We start from the raw sequence: 16915 nt of genomic DNA on the forward strand, positions 1-16915 counted from the left end.
TTAAACGTACCTTTACCATAGCCTCCATTTGATTGACTGTGTGGTTTGGTCAACTTTGAAAGACCTATGCTGCAATCTTTTCATGAAAAACCTTTAGATCTAATTGGACTTCCCTACTGCCCATCACTTTTCTATGCATCACTTTTCTATGTAAAAACAAAAAAATTCAGAATTGATTTAATCTTAAAGCATTAGTAGAAAGACAATTCCATTGCAAGAACACACATGAGTTATTCTAAAATCAAACAATGCACGTTTGGGATCATCTTCTGCTTTAGAAGATGAGGACATGAATATAACCTAAGCCAACACCTCTCTCTTCTCAGCTAGCATCATCGGCCTTTCTTTATCTAGAAAGAGCCTCTCCAGGAAGTCTAGAGTCTAACAGCCTCCAGAAATTCTAAGCTTTAGTAGAAAAGGGAGATTCAAGTACTAGCAATAGAAGAGCCCATTACTAATATTCTTAACATGTCTTTCCTACCTCTCGCTTAGAGAGAGACACAGACGGAATGTTGGCATTTTCCATCTTATCCAGGGAGCGAACAATTTCCTCCAGAGTCTTCCGGTACAGTTCTTCATTTATGACCCTCACCTGGAAGGGAAACATCAGAAACTAAGTACCAAGGCTTCTACCCACTTCCTCTTTTTTGGATAGAGGGCATTCACAGCATTGAGAAACAGCAGTAGATAACTAAATAAATTTAGTTTATTAACAAAGAACCTAATTAGCAATAGTCTTAGAAGGATCCTTAAGCTGTGGTAAAAAGTCACCTGCTTCCTGAATAGCAGAAAGAAAACACAGGAGTAAAAGCTAATTAATTGGCAGCTAATTCTGTCACATCTGGCCCCTGGCGGAAAGAGGTTCAGTGCCCAGGTCTATGTTGCTTGCTGCCACCCTCAGGCTAGCAGTGGGAAACTTTTCTAGAGCTCTGATTTAAAGCAGTGTTTCTCAGGCTTTTTTTTTTTTTTAATATTTATTTATTTTTTAGGTGTAGATGGACACAACACAATGCCCTTATTTTTATGCGGTGTTGAGGATCGAACCTGGGTCCCACCTGTGCGAGGTGAGCGCTCTACCGTTGAGCCACAATCCCAGCCCTCTCAGGCTTTTTTTAACGCATGCTCTATCAGCCAGGAAGATTTTTGTCAGGCTCTTTCTTCTGCATTTTGAATTATAATTTTTTTTTCATTTTCCAGTAACAATTAATTATAATATTGACTTTTCTCAAACTATACACATCCTCATAGATTTTGATATGCTTCTGTCCATACCTTGAAAATTGGTACTAAAAGCATCTCAGAAGTCACTGATGGAGAAATATCAATAGATAATGAATGAAAACTGTTTGAGCTGGGCATGGTGCTACATACCTGCAATCCCAGCAACTTGGAAGGCTGAGGAAGGAGGATCACAAGTTTGAAACCAGCCATAGCAACTTAGTGAGACTCTCAGCAACTTACAGAGAGAGACTCTCTCAAAAAATAAAAAGGGATGGGGATGTAGCTCAGTGGTAAAGTGCCCCTAGGTTCAATCCCTAGTATGTATAAATAAATAAAATAAAATTTAAAAAACACAAATTTTTTTCTCTTTCGAGATGGGGGTCTTATTATGTTGCCCATGCTGGCCTTGAACCCCTGGGCTCAAGCAATCCTCCTGCCTTAGCCTCCCAAGTAGCTGTGACTATAGGCACATTCCACTGTACCCAGCTAAAATACAATTTTCTAATGTCATTTCATTCTATAGAAATACTCACACATATACAAAAATATATGTGAAGGATGTTCACTATAGCACTGCATATAATAGCAAAGTTTTGGCAACAACTTAAATGATCATTGATGCATTATGGTTCACCTACACTATGGAATAGTTTTCAACCTTTAAAATGATGAGGTAGCTCTGCTTGTACCGATATGGAAAGACTGTCTAAGATACATGTACATATTCTCAGAACAATATGTACAATGTGAACTCTTTTCTAAAAAAAAGAGAAAAATAAAAATATCCTGTTTGTTGTATAAGAATACTGATAGACTCATTTGTAAATGAATAAAGAAAGGTCTGGAACAATACAGTCCAAAAAGCAAATCTTCCAAGTATGTGGAAATACACAGAATGATACCAAAACGATTATTAAACTAAGACAAATTTTAAAAGGTACCTCCTCATATTAAGGGTGGTGGTAGAGACCAAAAAGACAAAACATAATCCTGATGTGAAAACAAATTCCCTACAGAAAGATTATAACAGGCATCAATGCCCACCTACCCCAATGTCAAATACAGAGCTGACAGGCTTGTGGTCACTGGTTTTCAGGGCCATGTGGCTCTGGTAACTCAGCTGATTGATGTTCTTCCCTTTCCAGAGCACCCGGTCACACCAGGCAGGAGCACGACACTTCTCACTGAAATGCAAAGTCCATGCTGGGGAAACTCACAGCAACTACAGCAGGGTCCACTGCCTGGCTAGTGCTCTGGCTCAGGCAGGAAACAATGAGGCAAAGACTTTGTATCCATGTGGCCTAGTGATCTAAGACAGCGGAACAAGTTGGGCCCACCAAGAAATAACATGCATCCAAATAACAGGGTTATTATCCAAAGCAATTATGAAAGCTCAAAGTCCAACACAGTTCAGACTGGTTAGAGAATCAGAGGCTCTTCATCCTCCTGTGGGGATTAGGAGAGCGTAAAAAGGTGATATGAGAGTAGGCCTGGCCTTCAAGGACGGTGGTTAAGGGGACAGGCTGAACTCCTACTGCCTGGGTTCAAGTCCTGCCTCCACCACTTGCCTGTTTGGTAGGCTTTTTGATTTCTCTATGCCTCAACCCCAATCTCATACAATGATGATAATAAATAATACCTACCTCAGCAGGTTGTTGAGATGATTAAATGAGATAATAACGTGTCTCAAATAGTGTGTGGCACACAGTAAGCACTAATAAAAAGATTCTAAGTACTGTGTAATGACCAAGAACAAGCTTAATTGGAGTTATCTCATCACCCTAAGCTCAGCTGAAAAGTAAATCAGTATCAAGACATTATGGGGCTGGGGTTGTGGCTCAGAGGTAGAGCACTTGCCTAGCATGTGTGCGGCACTGGGTTTGATCCTCAACACCAGACAAAAATATTAAAAAAAACAAAAAAGATTTATTATGGAGCAAAGCTTATGACAGTTAAAAGAAAATATTTGGGAAGGCTGGCTGCTTCATCAACAGATACTGACAGAAAATGTTTGACCAGAGTGGAAAACTTGGGGAAAGAGAGGAAATTTATGTCCTTCTTAAGTCCATGAGGGCATGTGCTTCCCAGAATTCCCAGGTTTCCATTTGTTAAATCCACTGAATTTACCCCTGACCTACCTGGTGTCCCAGTCATCGGAACCGGTGTCATACTTATAGGTAGGTTGGAACGTGAGCTCACCCTCTGTGAAGCCTTCGAAGACAGTCTTTGCAGCAACTTGAATTTTCAGCTACATAAAAGGATGGGAGAAAAAATAACCTCAGAATAAAGAGTCAAACCTTGAACCAGTAAAGAGGAAATCAATTTGGAGTCTAAGCCGTACCTCAAAGGAAAAGGCCCCATAAGATAACTATATTTTGTAAGATTTTTGAATAGAAGCAAGCTGACCATGCACCTCATATACGGTTTTTAAGGATCTTTTATAAGAGCAAACCTGCATCCAAGGGGCATGAGTACCACCTTCCCAAGATGTCCTTAAGAAGACAAGGGACCACTTAGCATAGTTTTTCTCTCCCAAGTATCAAACACTTATCTGTGCAGTACAGTGGCTCCAATTATACAGAGATAAAACTGTGGTATGTAAAGTGGGAGAAGCTCTGTGCCTTGGTTTCCCCATCTGTAAATTTTGGGTTTGTAATAGACCCTACTTTATAGGGTCATTAGAAAGATCAACTGTCAACCTAAAACACTGCCTAACACATTTTGAAAATAGCATCCTTTCTGTTGTATTAATTCTAGGACCTCTTTTGGATCACACTCAGAAGAGATAAAAATTACATGTGTTCCTGCCTCTTCCTGGAACAATAAGCTTGGCACTGCATGGACTGGTGGGGGGAACTGTCAGCTCTAACATGGGGGTCAGGGTCGACCACCACTTACCCTCTTCCTGACAGTATTATTCTTTCAAAACACTATTAGGGCTGGGGTTGTAGCTCAGTGGTAGAGTGCTTGCCTGGCATGTGAGAGGCACTGGGTTCGATTCTCAGCACCACATATAAATAAATAAAATCAAGGTCCATCAACAACAACAACAACAACAACAAAAAACATTATTAAAGAAAAAGCAATAGGAAATAAGAAAACTCTAGGTGTAAAGGCAAGCTCATGGTTCTTGAACAGTACAGATATACTGTAAAGCATCTGCAGGCAGATAACACACAAAACGGGTGGTACTACTTCAGGAAAGAAGTAATAGAAGTCGAGTGGAAATGGGTATCAAATTATAAGGAAAACTGGAATGTCTCAGTCCAGAACACAGAGAGAAATAAACAGACAGATAGGAAACAAACTGGGTGAATGCTGACATGGAGATTAAGTAGAATAAAAGTAATTTACCCAGGAAAAGAGCTGGAGAGGGGGAAAAAAAATGAGTCAATAAAAAAAAGGAAAGGGGCTGGGGATGTGGCTCAAGTGGTAGCGCGCTCGCCTGGCATGTGTGCGGCCCGGGTTCGATCCTCAGCACCACATACAAACAAAGATGTTGTGTCATACAAAGATGTTGTGTCTGCCGATAACTAAAAAAATAAAATAAATATTTAAATAAATAAATAAATAAATAAAATTAAAAAAAGGAAAGACATTTCAGAGTTGGTTCTTTTCCTTTGATAAATCTGTACTGCAGAAGAAAGAGATAATAGAAAGATTTAGATTAATGACAATAACCTTAGTGATTATTAAAAGATGGGGACTCAGGAGATGAAAAAAGAAAAAGAACTTTGAACTCTGACCAATAAGCAGGAGTAGCCAGAAGAAAGCGAGAGAGAAACAGACTTCTCTTGACCTGAGAAATGACTGATGCTCTGAGAAAGAAATGCTAAGTCAAATGATGTCGGAGAATAGGTTACAGAACTGGCTCCTGGAGAAGGTGCAGGAAGGCCCTTAGAGCTGTCATTCACACTGGAGAAGTCTGGTAAGGAGAAGGATATAGGGAGCAGGAGGCTCCTTCTAAAAAAATTACTGAATCATCTTAAAGATACAAAATACTTTCTTTACAGAAGTTGGACCCTTCCGTGTCAACTTCAGACCTCTTGAATGAATGGAAGAGAACATGCTTTTGTTCCCAAAGGAGACAAGGTGCCTAGAGGAAAACATTTCTGAAGAGAGAAGCGCAGATGAAACAAAGAAATGGCTGGACAACATCAGGTCCTCAGGATCGCCTTCCAAACTAGAAGGAAAAAGCCAAGGGTTGGGAAGCTGAGCTTTCCTGTGCCCTTACAGTGGGGAGCAGATGCCTGAAGAGGACATAGGTGGCCATCTGTACCTGATCATATGCATACAGAGTTTGAAAGGCCTTCTCTTCGATGAGTTTTTTCACTTTTTCCACATCCAGTTCTTCTATTCTGTAGTTGAGATCCCCCAGCCACAAGATCACACTGTGAGGACAGAGCACAAAGGTAACAGAGTTTAGGAGGGTCTTTAATCTATCCTCTCCAGGGTGCTTCTGACATAAGGCCCCTGAGGCCCAGCCTCTTGGGAGCTGGGTGGGGAAGCGACTTAGCTGTTCCAAAAATTTTTCTCTCTTGCCCTCACATCCAATACCATGTCTAACATGCTGCCTACTCAATTATCTTGATCCAAGTTCATTTTAAACAGCCTTGAGTTCTCCTTGACTATTTTATTCTTAGATAATTAGAAAGACAGTCTAATGAGATCTAAAAGCAAGGTAAAAATTCACTCCTTTGCTGAGAAGTGGGAAAAAAAAGATAAAAAATTGAGAGTCATGCCAATCACCTAGAGACCTCCAAACCAGACTATGCCTTCATGCCACCTCTGCCTCTACGTTGCATCCCAGTCCACAAAACATACTCTCGGCCTTTGCTTCTAGATTGAACTCCTCTGAAACAAAACTCAATCTTTAGACAGGAGCTTGGATCTTAGCACCACATTACTGATTGGCTCATTCTGTACTCCTGGGCACAAGGTGACAGGTGGTTTATTGTATCTGCTGCTTTGGAAAAAAGCAAACCGAAGGATCCCTGATGATATCACACATCTCATGAAATCCAATACTATTTTATCTGAAGCCAACAAGCATGTCATAGAGAATCTGCACAGCTGTGTACACACATCCAAATAAATGCATCCACATGCTAAGAGCAGACCACAGACACTCTGCATTCTCACAAACTAGGATCCTGTGGTTCAAGAATGTGAGGAGCTCAGCTGTAAGACATACTCCCTGCTGGGGGTCTCAGGAGAGGCCCTGGAGGAGAAAAGCCATCCTGTTAGTATCTAGAACACCCACAAGCGAGGGACAGCTCCACTGCCATAGGCAAGGTGAGAGGTGTGACTTTGTTTATTCTATGGCAGGCACCGAGGCGAGGCCCCAGCAGCTTCTTTGTCTTTGTCAAAGAAGTGGCAGAGGCTTCCACTATTACCATAAAGTCTGAAATTCTAAGGTTTTGAATTCAGACAAACAGCAAGTTGTAGATATAAACACAATAAGGATAATGAGCAAAAACTAATACAAGAAGCTCAAAGCAGCTGCAACTACAGCTTTGTAAAGCTGAACCAAGAGGAAAAAGTTGTGGGAGGCAAACAAACGTGGTCCAACTCTCGTTTACCGTGATCTGGAAACAACAGACAGCAAATCCTAAAACACACTTGTAAACACTGTTTGAGATGCTTGCTCTTTGGTTGCTCTCTTCACAGTGTCAGGTCAAGGAAGATCCACACTGACTAAATATTATACTTGTCCTTGGACAAATGACGCTTGAGCATAATTCTAGGGGTCTGTCAGATGGTAATCAGGAAACTAAAAACTTCCAAGAGATATAATCCACAAGTAGCCAAGAGCTGGCAGACAGATACCCCCACTCCAGCAGTCATCTCCCCAGTAAGACACAGCCCACAACTCTGCACATCACACATGACAACTATTTGGAGAAGCCCAGACTCACTCATGCTTGTTGATGGTGAGAGGGGGGAGGCTTGGGTCCACCTGACAAAACTGCATTCGAGAACAAATGTCTTTATAGTCTTGGTTCCTCCTTTCATACTCTTCTGTGTGGGCTGCCAAGTGAGAATTCACGACGCAGATGCTGGTATTGTGCAGCTGGAACCTGATCGCCACGCCTCCTTTGTTACCCTATTAAAAGGATGCCCCCAAATCCAATTCACAACTTAATTGTGTTAGTCTTTTCAAGCCACAAACTTTCAAAATGTTTTTTTCTTAAATCATTTTCATAATAACCCTGTGAGGTTATTCTATTGAAAACAATTCCATGAAGGCAAAATAACTAGCCAGTCAGTGGGAGCAGAGCTCAGAGCCCGGCTCTCTCAACTGAGTGTTCTATTCTCTTATCATAGGTGAGCCACAGGCTCTCCCTTCATCACATGGGGTTCAGCTCTGCAGGAGAACCTAAGAACAGGACTCTAGTACCCTCAAGAACAGAAGGAAACTGCAAACCTAATATCTTAGTCTTCCTTGGTAACCCAATGTAATTTCTGTACCATACTTCATGGGTTAAATGGCAGGATCAACCAGAAGCTCTAGCATTGAGTAAATACAGATGAGTGCTATTCAGGAAAATCAGCCAACAATTTACTACTATATGATTTCTACTATATGATTCCTTCCTTCCTTCCTTAAAATCAGCCAACAATTTACTACTATATGATTTCTACTATATGATTTCTACTATATGATTCCCTCCCTCCCTCCCTCCCTCCCTCCCTCCCTCCCTTCCTTCCTTCCTGGTTGTGGATGGACCTTTAATTTATTTATTTATATGTGGTGCTGAGAACTGAACCCAGGGTCTCACACATGCTAGGGCAAATACTCTTCTACTGAACTACAACTCCAGCCCCCTTTAAAAAAAAATTATATATTTTAGTTGTAGATGGACAATTCAATACCTTTATTTTATTTATCTATTTTTATGTGGTGCTAAGGATCAAACAGTGCCTCACACATGCGAGGCAAGTGCTCTACCACTGAGCTACACCTCTAGCCCCCTACCACATGATTTCTAAACAGTCTGCTCAATCCAGCCTTGCTTGAGGGTAAACTCAGCTTGTAACACTGACACTCTCAAACTAGGACACATGTGGTCGCTGCATCTCGAGATGCTGAGTTAAAACTTTAGGGGCCAAGGCCCTTATATGTCAGACACAACAACCCCAAACTTACCATCCTTCCCATGATTCCCGTCCCAACAGTCTCAGCTTCCACTTCTGAGATATACGCTGCATGTTCTTGTTTGACATACAACAGCAGCATAATCCCAACCAGTCGGATAAGCTTCACCTGAAGAACATCCCAGTCATGACATAAGATAGAAGGTGCAAACAGGTATAAATATCCCAAAGGAAAAGGGGTCTCAAAGATGGCTGAGAATATATCTCCTTCTTCATGTCAGAACACAAGGCATGCTACATGATAACAGAAGAGCTTACAAGCACCAAAGCCCTGTGTCTTTCCCACCCAGAGATACCCCTTTGGAGGCCCTGGAACTGAAAACAGCAGCATAATTATGACTGGCTTACAATAAAGATGATGAAAAGGGTGAAAAATTATCTTAGACTTTCCCTATGCGCAGTAACATAAAAGTAAAAGGTCCCTGACTCCTTTCTTACCTTTGCATATTTGGCGTCTGGATGAAGACCCTCTGACACAGCTTTAAACCATTCTTCTTCCTTTGGGGTATCATGAAAGAAAAAGGCTTCCTTACTCAAGTCGAGTTCCTGGAATCTATTGGAGAAGCAACAAGTTAATAGAGAAATGCAATATGCAAATAATACATTCTTGAATTGATTTACGTGCATAAGTACTAGCTGTCTAAGCTGAACTGCAGGACCTTCAGGAGGGAAGAAAGATAAACACTTGGAGCCAAAGAACTAAACACCATGGAATTTACCAGGTACTTTTGCAAACATCAGCCCATTTCCTCTTCATGACCCAGACTACGAAGTAGTTTAGCAGCATGCCCATTTTATATCTGCAATCACTAGTTCACATAAGCCCAAGTGGCAAACTGGGATTCAAATCTAGGTCTATGTGAACTCCAAATTCTACTTTTTTCCAATATACAAAACAGCTTCCTTTGCTGCCACTCCCCACTAACAGTACCCAGTACAGTGATGAGAGAAGAGAAAGGGGAAAAAAAAATAAATGACTATTTGAGTGCATAAGTGCAAACCTGTAATCCCAAATACATAGGAGGCTGAGGCAGGAGAATCTCAAGGGCAAGGCCAGTCTGGGTAACTAAGTGAGACTCTTGTCTCAAAAAAGAAAAAGAAAGGGCCAAGAATGTAGCTCAGTGGTGGAGGACTCCTGGATTTAATCCCCAGTACTTAAAAAAGAAAAAAAAAAGCAGCACACAGTGGCGCACACCTGTCATCCCAGCAGCTTGGGAGGCTAAGACAGGAGAATGCAAGTTCCTCAACAACTGCAATGCACTAAGCAACTCAGTGAGACCCTGTCTCTAAGTAAATACAAAATAGGGCTGGGGATGTGGCTCAGTGGTCCAGTACCCCTGAGTTCAATCCCCAATATCCAAAAAAAAAAAAAAAATACTAATCTATGGGACTTAGTTTCCTTCCCTGGCAAAAGGTATTTTTGTTTTGTGACCAAAAGGGTGTTGAATGCCTAAGTAATGAAATTCAGTTCAGGACGCACTGATTTTAACAGAAATCTACACTAAAAATCAAATATGAGCATTTCAATGCCATGCACAGCACTTTGCTGGACCTTTGTGTACCAGGAGAAGAACATCAAGCAGAGAAGCAGCGATTAAACGTGCACTCAGTTTTCAATTCCTTCACTGTCCTGAAAACACAGCTACATGTCCAAGTCCCCATGACCACAGCTGTACATACATTCTGAGGAAAGAAGAGACTTCTAGGAGAGAAGCACTCACCCTACACAGTACACATCTGGAGCCTGGATACCATGGCTCAGCCAAGGGCGGAGGCATTCTTTAGGGGACTGTCCATTCACATTGTAAGTTCCCACAAAAAACCTGTCATCAAAGAGAATTGATCAGTGACCTGGAAGCACTGAGGAGAGACTGGGGAAAGCATTTATGCTGATTTTACCTAGTTTCAGTCTCTACACAGTGGCATTTTAAGACATAGAAATGTCATATTTAACCAGGACCAGTGACTATGGCATCAAGGGTGACTAGCAGACTCCATGATGTCTGTTGCTTTTGTGATAAAGAATTCACACAACACAGACCCACCCTGAACATTCTTATTTCCCTTCAACAGCCACTACGGAGCCATCATCCACAAAACGATTGCTTACCCTGTGTATGCTACTCAAGTGAGAAATGCCTTGGAAGTTACTTTTGGCAAGGAAACAACACCAGTGCTCAGAAGGTTATTACTTTATCATAACTAACTATTTATATCTCTAGAAAAAATGTTATTTTGACTTGTAATCCCATTAAAGATCCAGCAGAATCCTGCAACCTTTATTCATTTAACTTTTTTAAAAATAATTTCTTATTTTTATTTTTTAAATTTATTTTTATCAGGTATACGTGACAGCAGAATGTATTTTGATTCATTGTCCACAACTGCAGCACAACTTTATGTTTCTATGGTTGTACACGATGTAGCACATCACACCATATGTACAGTCACACTTTTACATTTTTTTAGTTGTAGGGGCTGGGGTTGTGGCTCAGTGGCAGAGTGCTTGCTAGCCTGTGTGAGACACTGGGTTCAATTCTCAGCATCACATATAAACAAATAAATAAATAAAGGCCCATCAATAACTAATAAAATTTTTAAAATACATATTTTTTTAGTTGTAGATGAACACACAGTAACTTTATTTCTATGTGGTGCTGAGGATGGAACCCAGTACCTCACATATGTGATGCAAGCGTTTTACCATGGAGCCACAGTCCCAGCTCTTTTATTCATTTAACTTTTGGTAATCCTATAAAAAAGATTACCAAACACTAACTGACTATATTTTAAATGATTTCTTCAGAGGCTCAGAATGACTAAAGGAATAGAAGACCTGAGACTGATACACAAACTCAGGATATCTCTCTTTCTTCTGTATCTATTTCTGCAAGTATTTTGGTAGCTATCTGCCAGCTGTGCCACTCCCACTGTACCATACCTATCACAGTGCCTGCCTAGAAGAGATACAGGAAAAATGCCTGTGATGAAGAGTGAATGCAGTTACTCATATTGAAAAGGAAAGGAGAAATTCTACAGAATTATTTGCTTCAAAATCCAGGATATGGTGGAAAGTGCTTAAATTCCAGAGAACTGAATGATCATTTTGCTTTGAAAACTATTTATGACCCTATTAGTTACCTGAAGTTTTGGACATAGGTATAATCCTCTTCTTTCTGTATCAGATGTGATTTCACAATTGTATCTCGCAGTCCAAACTTCTGCATGGATAACATATGAGCCTTGTTTGATACTGTGATAGTGGAGGAGCGAACCATGTCCGTGATCTCAGACTTGGATTTATTCTGTCTGGAAAAAAAAAAAAACTTTTTTTCATATTTTTTTTAAAAGAGAGAGTGAGAGAGGGAGAGAATTTTAATATTTATTTTTTAGTTATTGGCGGACACAACATATCTTTGTTTTGTATGTGGTGCTGAGGATCGAACCCGGGCCACACGCATGCCAGGCGAGCGTGCTACCGCTTGAGCCACATCCCCAGCGCCTTTTTTTTTTTTTTTTTTCCATATTTTGATGAGTTCTCCATGGCAAAATAAATGAGTATGAAGCTAGAAGTCCCCACACATTAGCATCCGAATCACAGAAGACTAAAGAAGCCAAATTTGCCAAAGAAACACTACTTCTATGGGGAATTAAGTGAACTTATGTGTTGTTGATTGCATAGTGGACTGGTCTAGAGTCTTCTGATAATACAGTCATAGAATCTTAGGCTAGAAGGTGATCTTAAAGATATATCTAATAATTCATTCATTCATTTTCTTTTTTTTTTCTTTCTTCTTTTTTTCCCCTCCCTTTTTGGTACTGAAGATTTAATTCAGGGGTACTTTAACACTGAGCTACACCCCAGTCCTTTTTATTTTGAGACAGGTTCTTGCTAAATTGCTGAGGCTGGCCTCAAACTTGCAATCCTCCTGCCTCAGCCTCCTAAGTGGCTGGGATTACAGGAGTACCTGGCTTCATTCACTTTCTCTTCCTTTCTTTCTTTTTTATTTTTGCATGTGGTACTGGGAATTGAACCCAGTGACACGCCACTACTTAGCTATATCCCCAGCCCTTTCAATTAGTATTTTTTAAAAATTTGGTACCAGGGATTAGACCCAGAGGCACTTTACCTCTAAACCGCATCCCCAGCCAGCCCTTTATTCTATTTTATTTAGATACAGAGTCTCATCAAGTTGCTTAGGGCCTCACTAAGTTTCTGAGGCTGGCTTTGAACTCACAAACTTCCTATCTCAGCCCCCTGAGCAGCTGGGATTACAGGTGTGCATCACCACACACAGCTATGTATTTTTTTAAACTTTGAAACAGAGTCTTACTAAATTGCTGAGACTACTTGTACTTGAGAACCTCTTACCTCAACCTGCCAGGGCACTGGAGTTACAGATGTGCACTACCAGGTCTGACAATTCATTCATTTTCAAGTGAGGAAAAAAAAAAAAACCAGCATCACCCATGATTTGGCCCATTGGATGGTGGCAGAGTGCTTAGATTCAGATCTGATGTGTCACAAGATGATAAAACCCTTGATTTGATAATTTTACTCTGCATCTCTAGTCCACAGGAATAATCCAAAATAAAAAGACAATTAAAATATATTTCATTATTATTTATGTAGTACTTATACTACAAATTATGTGCAACGTAAGCAAAATTTGACATATCGACCACACAGAACCCTACATAACAGCTCAAGAAATTTTTGTTGAAGGTTACTTAGTGAACTAAGATATGTAAGACACTTAAAACAATCTTGAGGGGTGGGGGTACTGAGAATTGAATCCAAGGGCACTTTACCACTAAGCTACATCCCCAGCCCTTTTTAAAAATTTTTTTTCAGTTGTAGATGAACACAATACCTTTATTTTATTTGTTTTTATTTTTATGTGGTGCCAGGGACCAAACCCAGTGCCTCACACATGCTAGACAAGTGCTCTACCACTAGCCACAACCCTGGCCCCCACAGCCCTTTTAGAGACAGGGGCCTCAAACTTAGGATCCTCCTGCCTCAGCCTCTCAAAATTGCTGGGATTACAAGTATGCTCCACCACACCTGGCTACACAACCCTGGCCCCCACAGCCCTTTTAGAGACAGGATTTCACTAAATTGCCGAAGCTGGCCTCAAACTTAGGATCCTCCTGCCTCAGCCTCTCAAAATTGCTGGGATTATAAGTATGCCCCACCACAGCTGGCTACAACAATCTTGCATGTATACTATTACTATCATTATAGACTAAGACTATGTAAATGTACCTGTGTACACCAAGATGACTTGAATGAGGTGAGAATGATAGCTCTAGCTACAATTAAATTTGCAAGATTGCTCTTTTTTTTTTTTTTTTTGGTGGTGCTAGGGATTGAATCCAGAGCCTTGTGCATGCGAGACAAGCACTCTACTAACTGAGCTATCTCCCCAGCCCCTGCTCACTGCTTCTTAAATGCTTAATTAAAATACTGACATAAGTAAGAAAGGCCAGTTTAATCTTGACCAGATGATTCTGGCTATGATCAATAGCGGGCACTGGAGTATAGACTAATGCACAAGGGGCAGGGGGATTAAAAAAGGAAAAAAGAAAGAAGTATCTTCATCATCAGGAAACTCCTAAAAGAATGAGAGGGAAAAGATCAAATATTTCTAATTTTCTACATTCCCAATCGAGGGTTAGAATGCCACGTTTCAAATCCTAGATCAGCCACTTGCTAGTTCTGGGACCTTGGGTGACTCATGTAAATTCTTTATTACCTGAGTTGCCTTAGCTGCCAAACAGAGAAAAGTAGTTAGCCTTTAGGTCAAAGACAGTCCATGTAAGAGGATGATGCTGGCGTACATAGTAAGGGCTCCATGGATATCAGTATTAAGGACATGTCTTAGGCCAGCTGCCTGGGCCAATTTACATCACATGCAGTAGTGGTCTTGGTTCTCTACTGAGGGGAACCTCAGTCCTAAGAGATACAAATAAAGGAAGAGCTTCATTACCTCGGGAGCAAGCTTTCTGGTTTATCCTGACCCCCGGAGCTTTGGTCCACAAGTAGACCTTTCTCATTCAGCCTTGAATTGTTGAAGTTTGAACCACCTAAAGAGAAGGAGAAGGAATTAAAACCCACTAAACATATACTTTAACATACCAGACCACAATTTTCCCAAATGTCAGCCTAAGAATCACAGGTAGTCTGCGGAGAGCTCGGAAGCACTGGAAAGGCCCATGCCAGTGTCTGGGTGAAGTCCCACTGGGCGGATAGAGAAAAAGGACTTCACCTGGAAGTCTTTACTGCTGACTAACCATGCTAGCTACTCTTCACTCCCATTTCTTGGGGACAGGGTGTATTATACTAAGAATAAAACTCTAAAATCTGAAAACCCAAGTTGTATCTTATGCTTTATTATTTATTGATCTTTTGACTTTGAATAAGCCACCCTCTCTTTTTTATTTATTGGGGGAAAGGTACTGGGGATTGAACTCAGTGGCACTTTACCAACGAAATTCATCCCCAGACCTTTTTATTTTTGACTTTGAGACAGGTCTTCCTAAATTGCTGAGGGTCTCGCTAAATTGTTGCATCTGGCCTGGACTTTGCGTTCCTCCTGCCTCAGCCTCCTCATTTGCTGGAAGTACAGGCATGTGCCAGCACACCCAGCCCCACCCTCTTAATCTCAGTAATTTGACTTGTCCTGCCTTTGTTCCGGGTTTAGCAATCAAATGAGCTGACATGTAAGGGTAAGCACTTTAATAGCCACTGACATATCATAAAATAGAAGATAGTGATCTTATTACCATCTTCTGCAAGTGAGATTGCGGCTCCAAGGAAGAGAAAGGCAAAGGTCAAGAGATCTAAAATTGGAAAGGGTCTAAGTGCTATGGGAATGAGAAGTGCCTTAAAAACCAAAGAGCCCAAGGACTCTCAACAAAGAAATATTTGGAGAGATTTGTAAAACCAAGATAAACCTAAAAAGGAAATTAATCTGCCAAGAACTTTTCCTCCTTAGAAGCCAAAATTCTAGTCAACAGGGAACAAGACAAAGCCACAGAGAGGCAACATCAATTCACAAATTATGGGAGGGAAGACTAGGCGCGTGAAACACTGCAGAAGAATTCTGCTCTGGGGGGGCTGGGGATGTGGCTCAAGCGGTAGCGTGCTCGCCTGGCATGCGTGCGGCCCGGGTTTGATCCTCAGCACCACATACAAACAAAGATGTTGTGTCCGCCGAAAACTAAAATAAATAAATAAATATTAAAAAAAAAAGAATTCTGCTCTGAAGACTGTTACTAAACATGGATTTCTCACTGACTTTATCATTGTTTATAATAGCGTATGCTTATGTGTACATCTGTATATCTTGCTATATTTTAGTAATGAATTGGGAAAGTCAAACTTTCATCTGCTTTATTAATAAAAGCACAAAAGACCTGAAAAAAAAACCCAACAAACTTTTCAAAAGTAAAAATAAAAATAGTTTTTATTTTATTAACATGAAAATAGTTACATTTCAGCACCTCCAATCAATCCCAAACGCTGTGAATGTTTATGCCCCTCCCTTCCATATATGGAAATCATAAGCCCCAAAATGATGGTATTAGGAGGTGAAACCTGCAGGAGGTGTTTAGGTCATGAGGTGAGCCCTCTGAAATGGGATTAGTGCCCACATGTAGGGATGAGGAAACAAAAGAGTTCCTACTCTTGCCACATGAGGACACAGAGGAGGCAGTCACAGGTAAATCAGGAAGTGGGCCCTAGCCAGACACTGAATTCTACTGGAGCCTTGATCCTGTACTTCCCTACCTCCAGAACTGTGGGAAACAATCTGTCATTATTTTTTTTTTGGCAGAGGGCGGGGACCAGAGATTGAACTCAGGGGCATTGGGCCACTGAGCCACATCCCCAGCCTTATTTTGTATTTTATTTAGAGACAGGGTCTCACTGAGTTGCTTAGCACCTCACTTTTGCTGAGGCTGGCTTTGAACTTGCGATCCTCCTACCTCAGCCTCCTGAACTGCTGGGGTTACTGGTATGTGCCACTGTGCCTGGTGGCAAACAAATCTGTCATTAACAGCCATCCATATTATGTATTTTATTATGAAAAACAGTGGTCTGAAAGGACTAGGACATAAAGGCCTTTCAATTTGGCTTTGGAAATGCCCCTCGAATCCTTATAGCCTATCCCCAATGTCACTGCAGCAATCGGTTACCAGTATTTCAACTGAATGACTACAAGAGCTTCAACTAGCCTCCCTGCCTCTTTTCTTTTTTGCGGGGATACCAGGGATTGAACTCAGGGGTACTCAGATACTGAGCCAAATCCCAGCCCTCTTTTGTATTTTATTTAAAGACAGGGTCTCACTGAGTTGCTATGCCTCACTTTTGCTGAGACTGGCTTTGAACTCGTGATCCTCCTGTCTCAGCCTCCTGAGCTGCTGGGATTACAGGTGTGTGCCACTGAGCCCAGCAGATTTTTTTTTTCTTCTTTAAGTAAATCTGCTCACCTCACTTTACGCTTTTTAGATTTCCACTGAATAATCCCAA

The 16915-nt window shown here is 41.0% G+C and overlaps 1 protein-coding gene across 5 annotated transcripts in view; it reads right to left on the bottom strand.

The window, feature by feature from the left end:
- The window catches only part of Inpp5b (inositol polyphosphate-5-phosphatase B), a 54014-nt gene that overhangs the window by 8611 nt on the left and 28488 nt on the right, over positions 1-16915 (bottom strand). For 4 of the 5 annotated variants that reach the window (XM_027937217.2, XM_071617690.1, XM_071617691.1 and 1 more), the window contains exons 8-17: positions 14373-14469; positions 11521-11688; positions 10101-10202; positions 8818-8932; positions 8372-8488; positions 7140-7327; positions 5501-5612; positions 3360-3469; positions 2270-2405; positions 482-592 (exon numbers count right to left, since the gene is read on the bottom strand). In XM_027937217.2, the coding sequence (XP_027793018.2) occupies positions 482-592; positions 2270-2405; positions 3360-3469; positions 5501-5612; positions 7140-7327; positions 8372-8488; positions 8818-8932; positions 10101-10202; positions 11521-11688; positions 14373-14469 (1256 nt within the window). Of the gene's footprint in view, positions 1-481; positions 593-2269; positions 2406-3359; positions 3470-5500; positions 5613-7139; positions 7328-8371; positions 8489-8817; positions 8933-10100; positions 10203-11520; positions 11689-14372; positions 14470-16915 lie in introns of those variants that run through there. The other variant, XM_027937216.2, reaches the window with a different exon arrangement.

The sequence above is a fragment of the Marmota flaviventris genome, chromosome 10 (assembly GCF_047511675.1).
Source record: "Marmota flaviventris isolate mMarFla1 chromosome 10, mMarFla1.hap1, whole genome shotgun sequence".
NCBI classification, from domain to species: domain Eukaryota; kingdom Metazoa; phylum Chordata; class Mammalia; order Rodentia; family Sciuridae; genus Marmota; species Marmota flaviventris.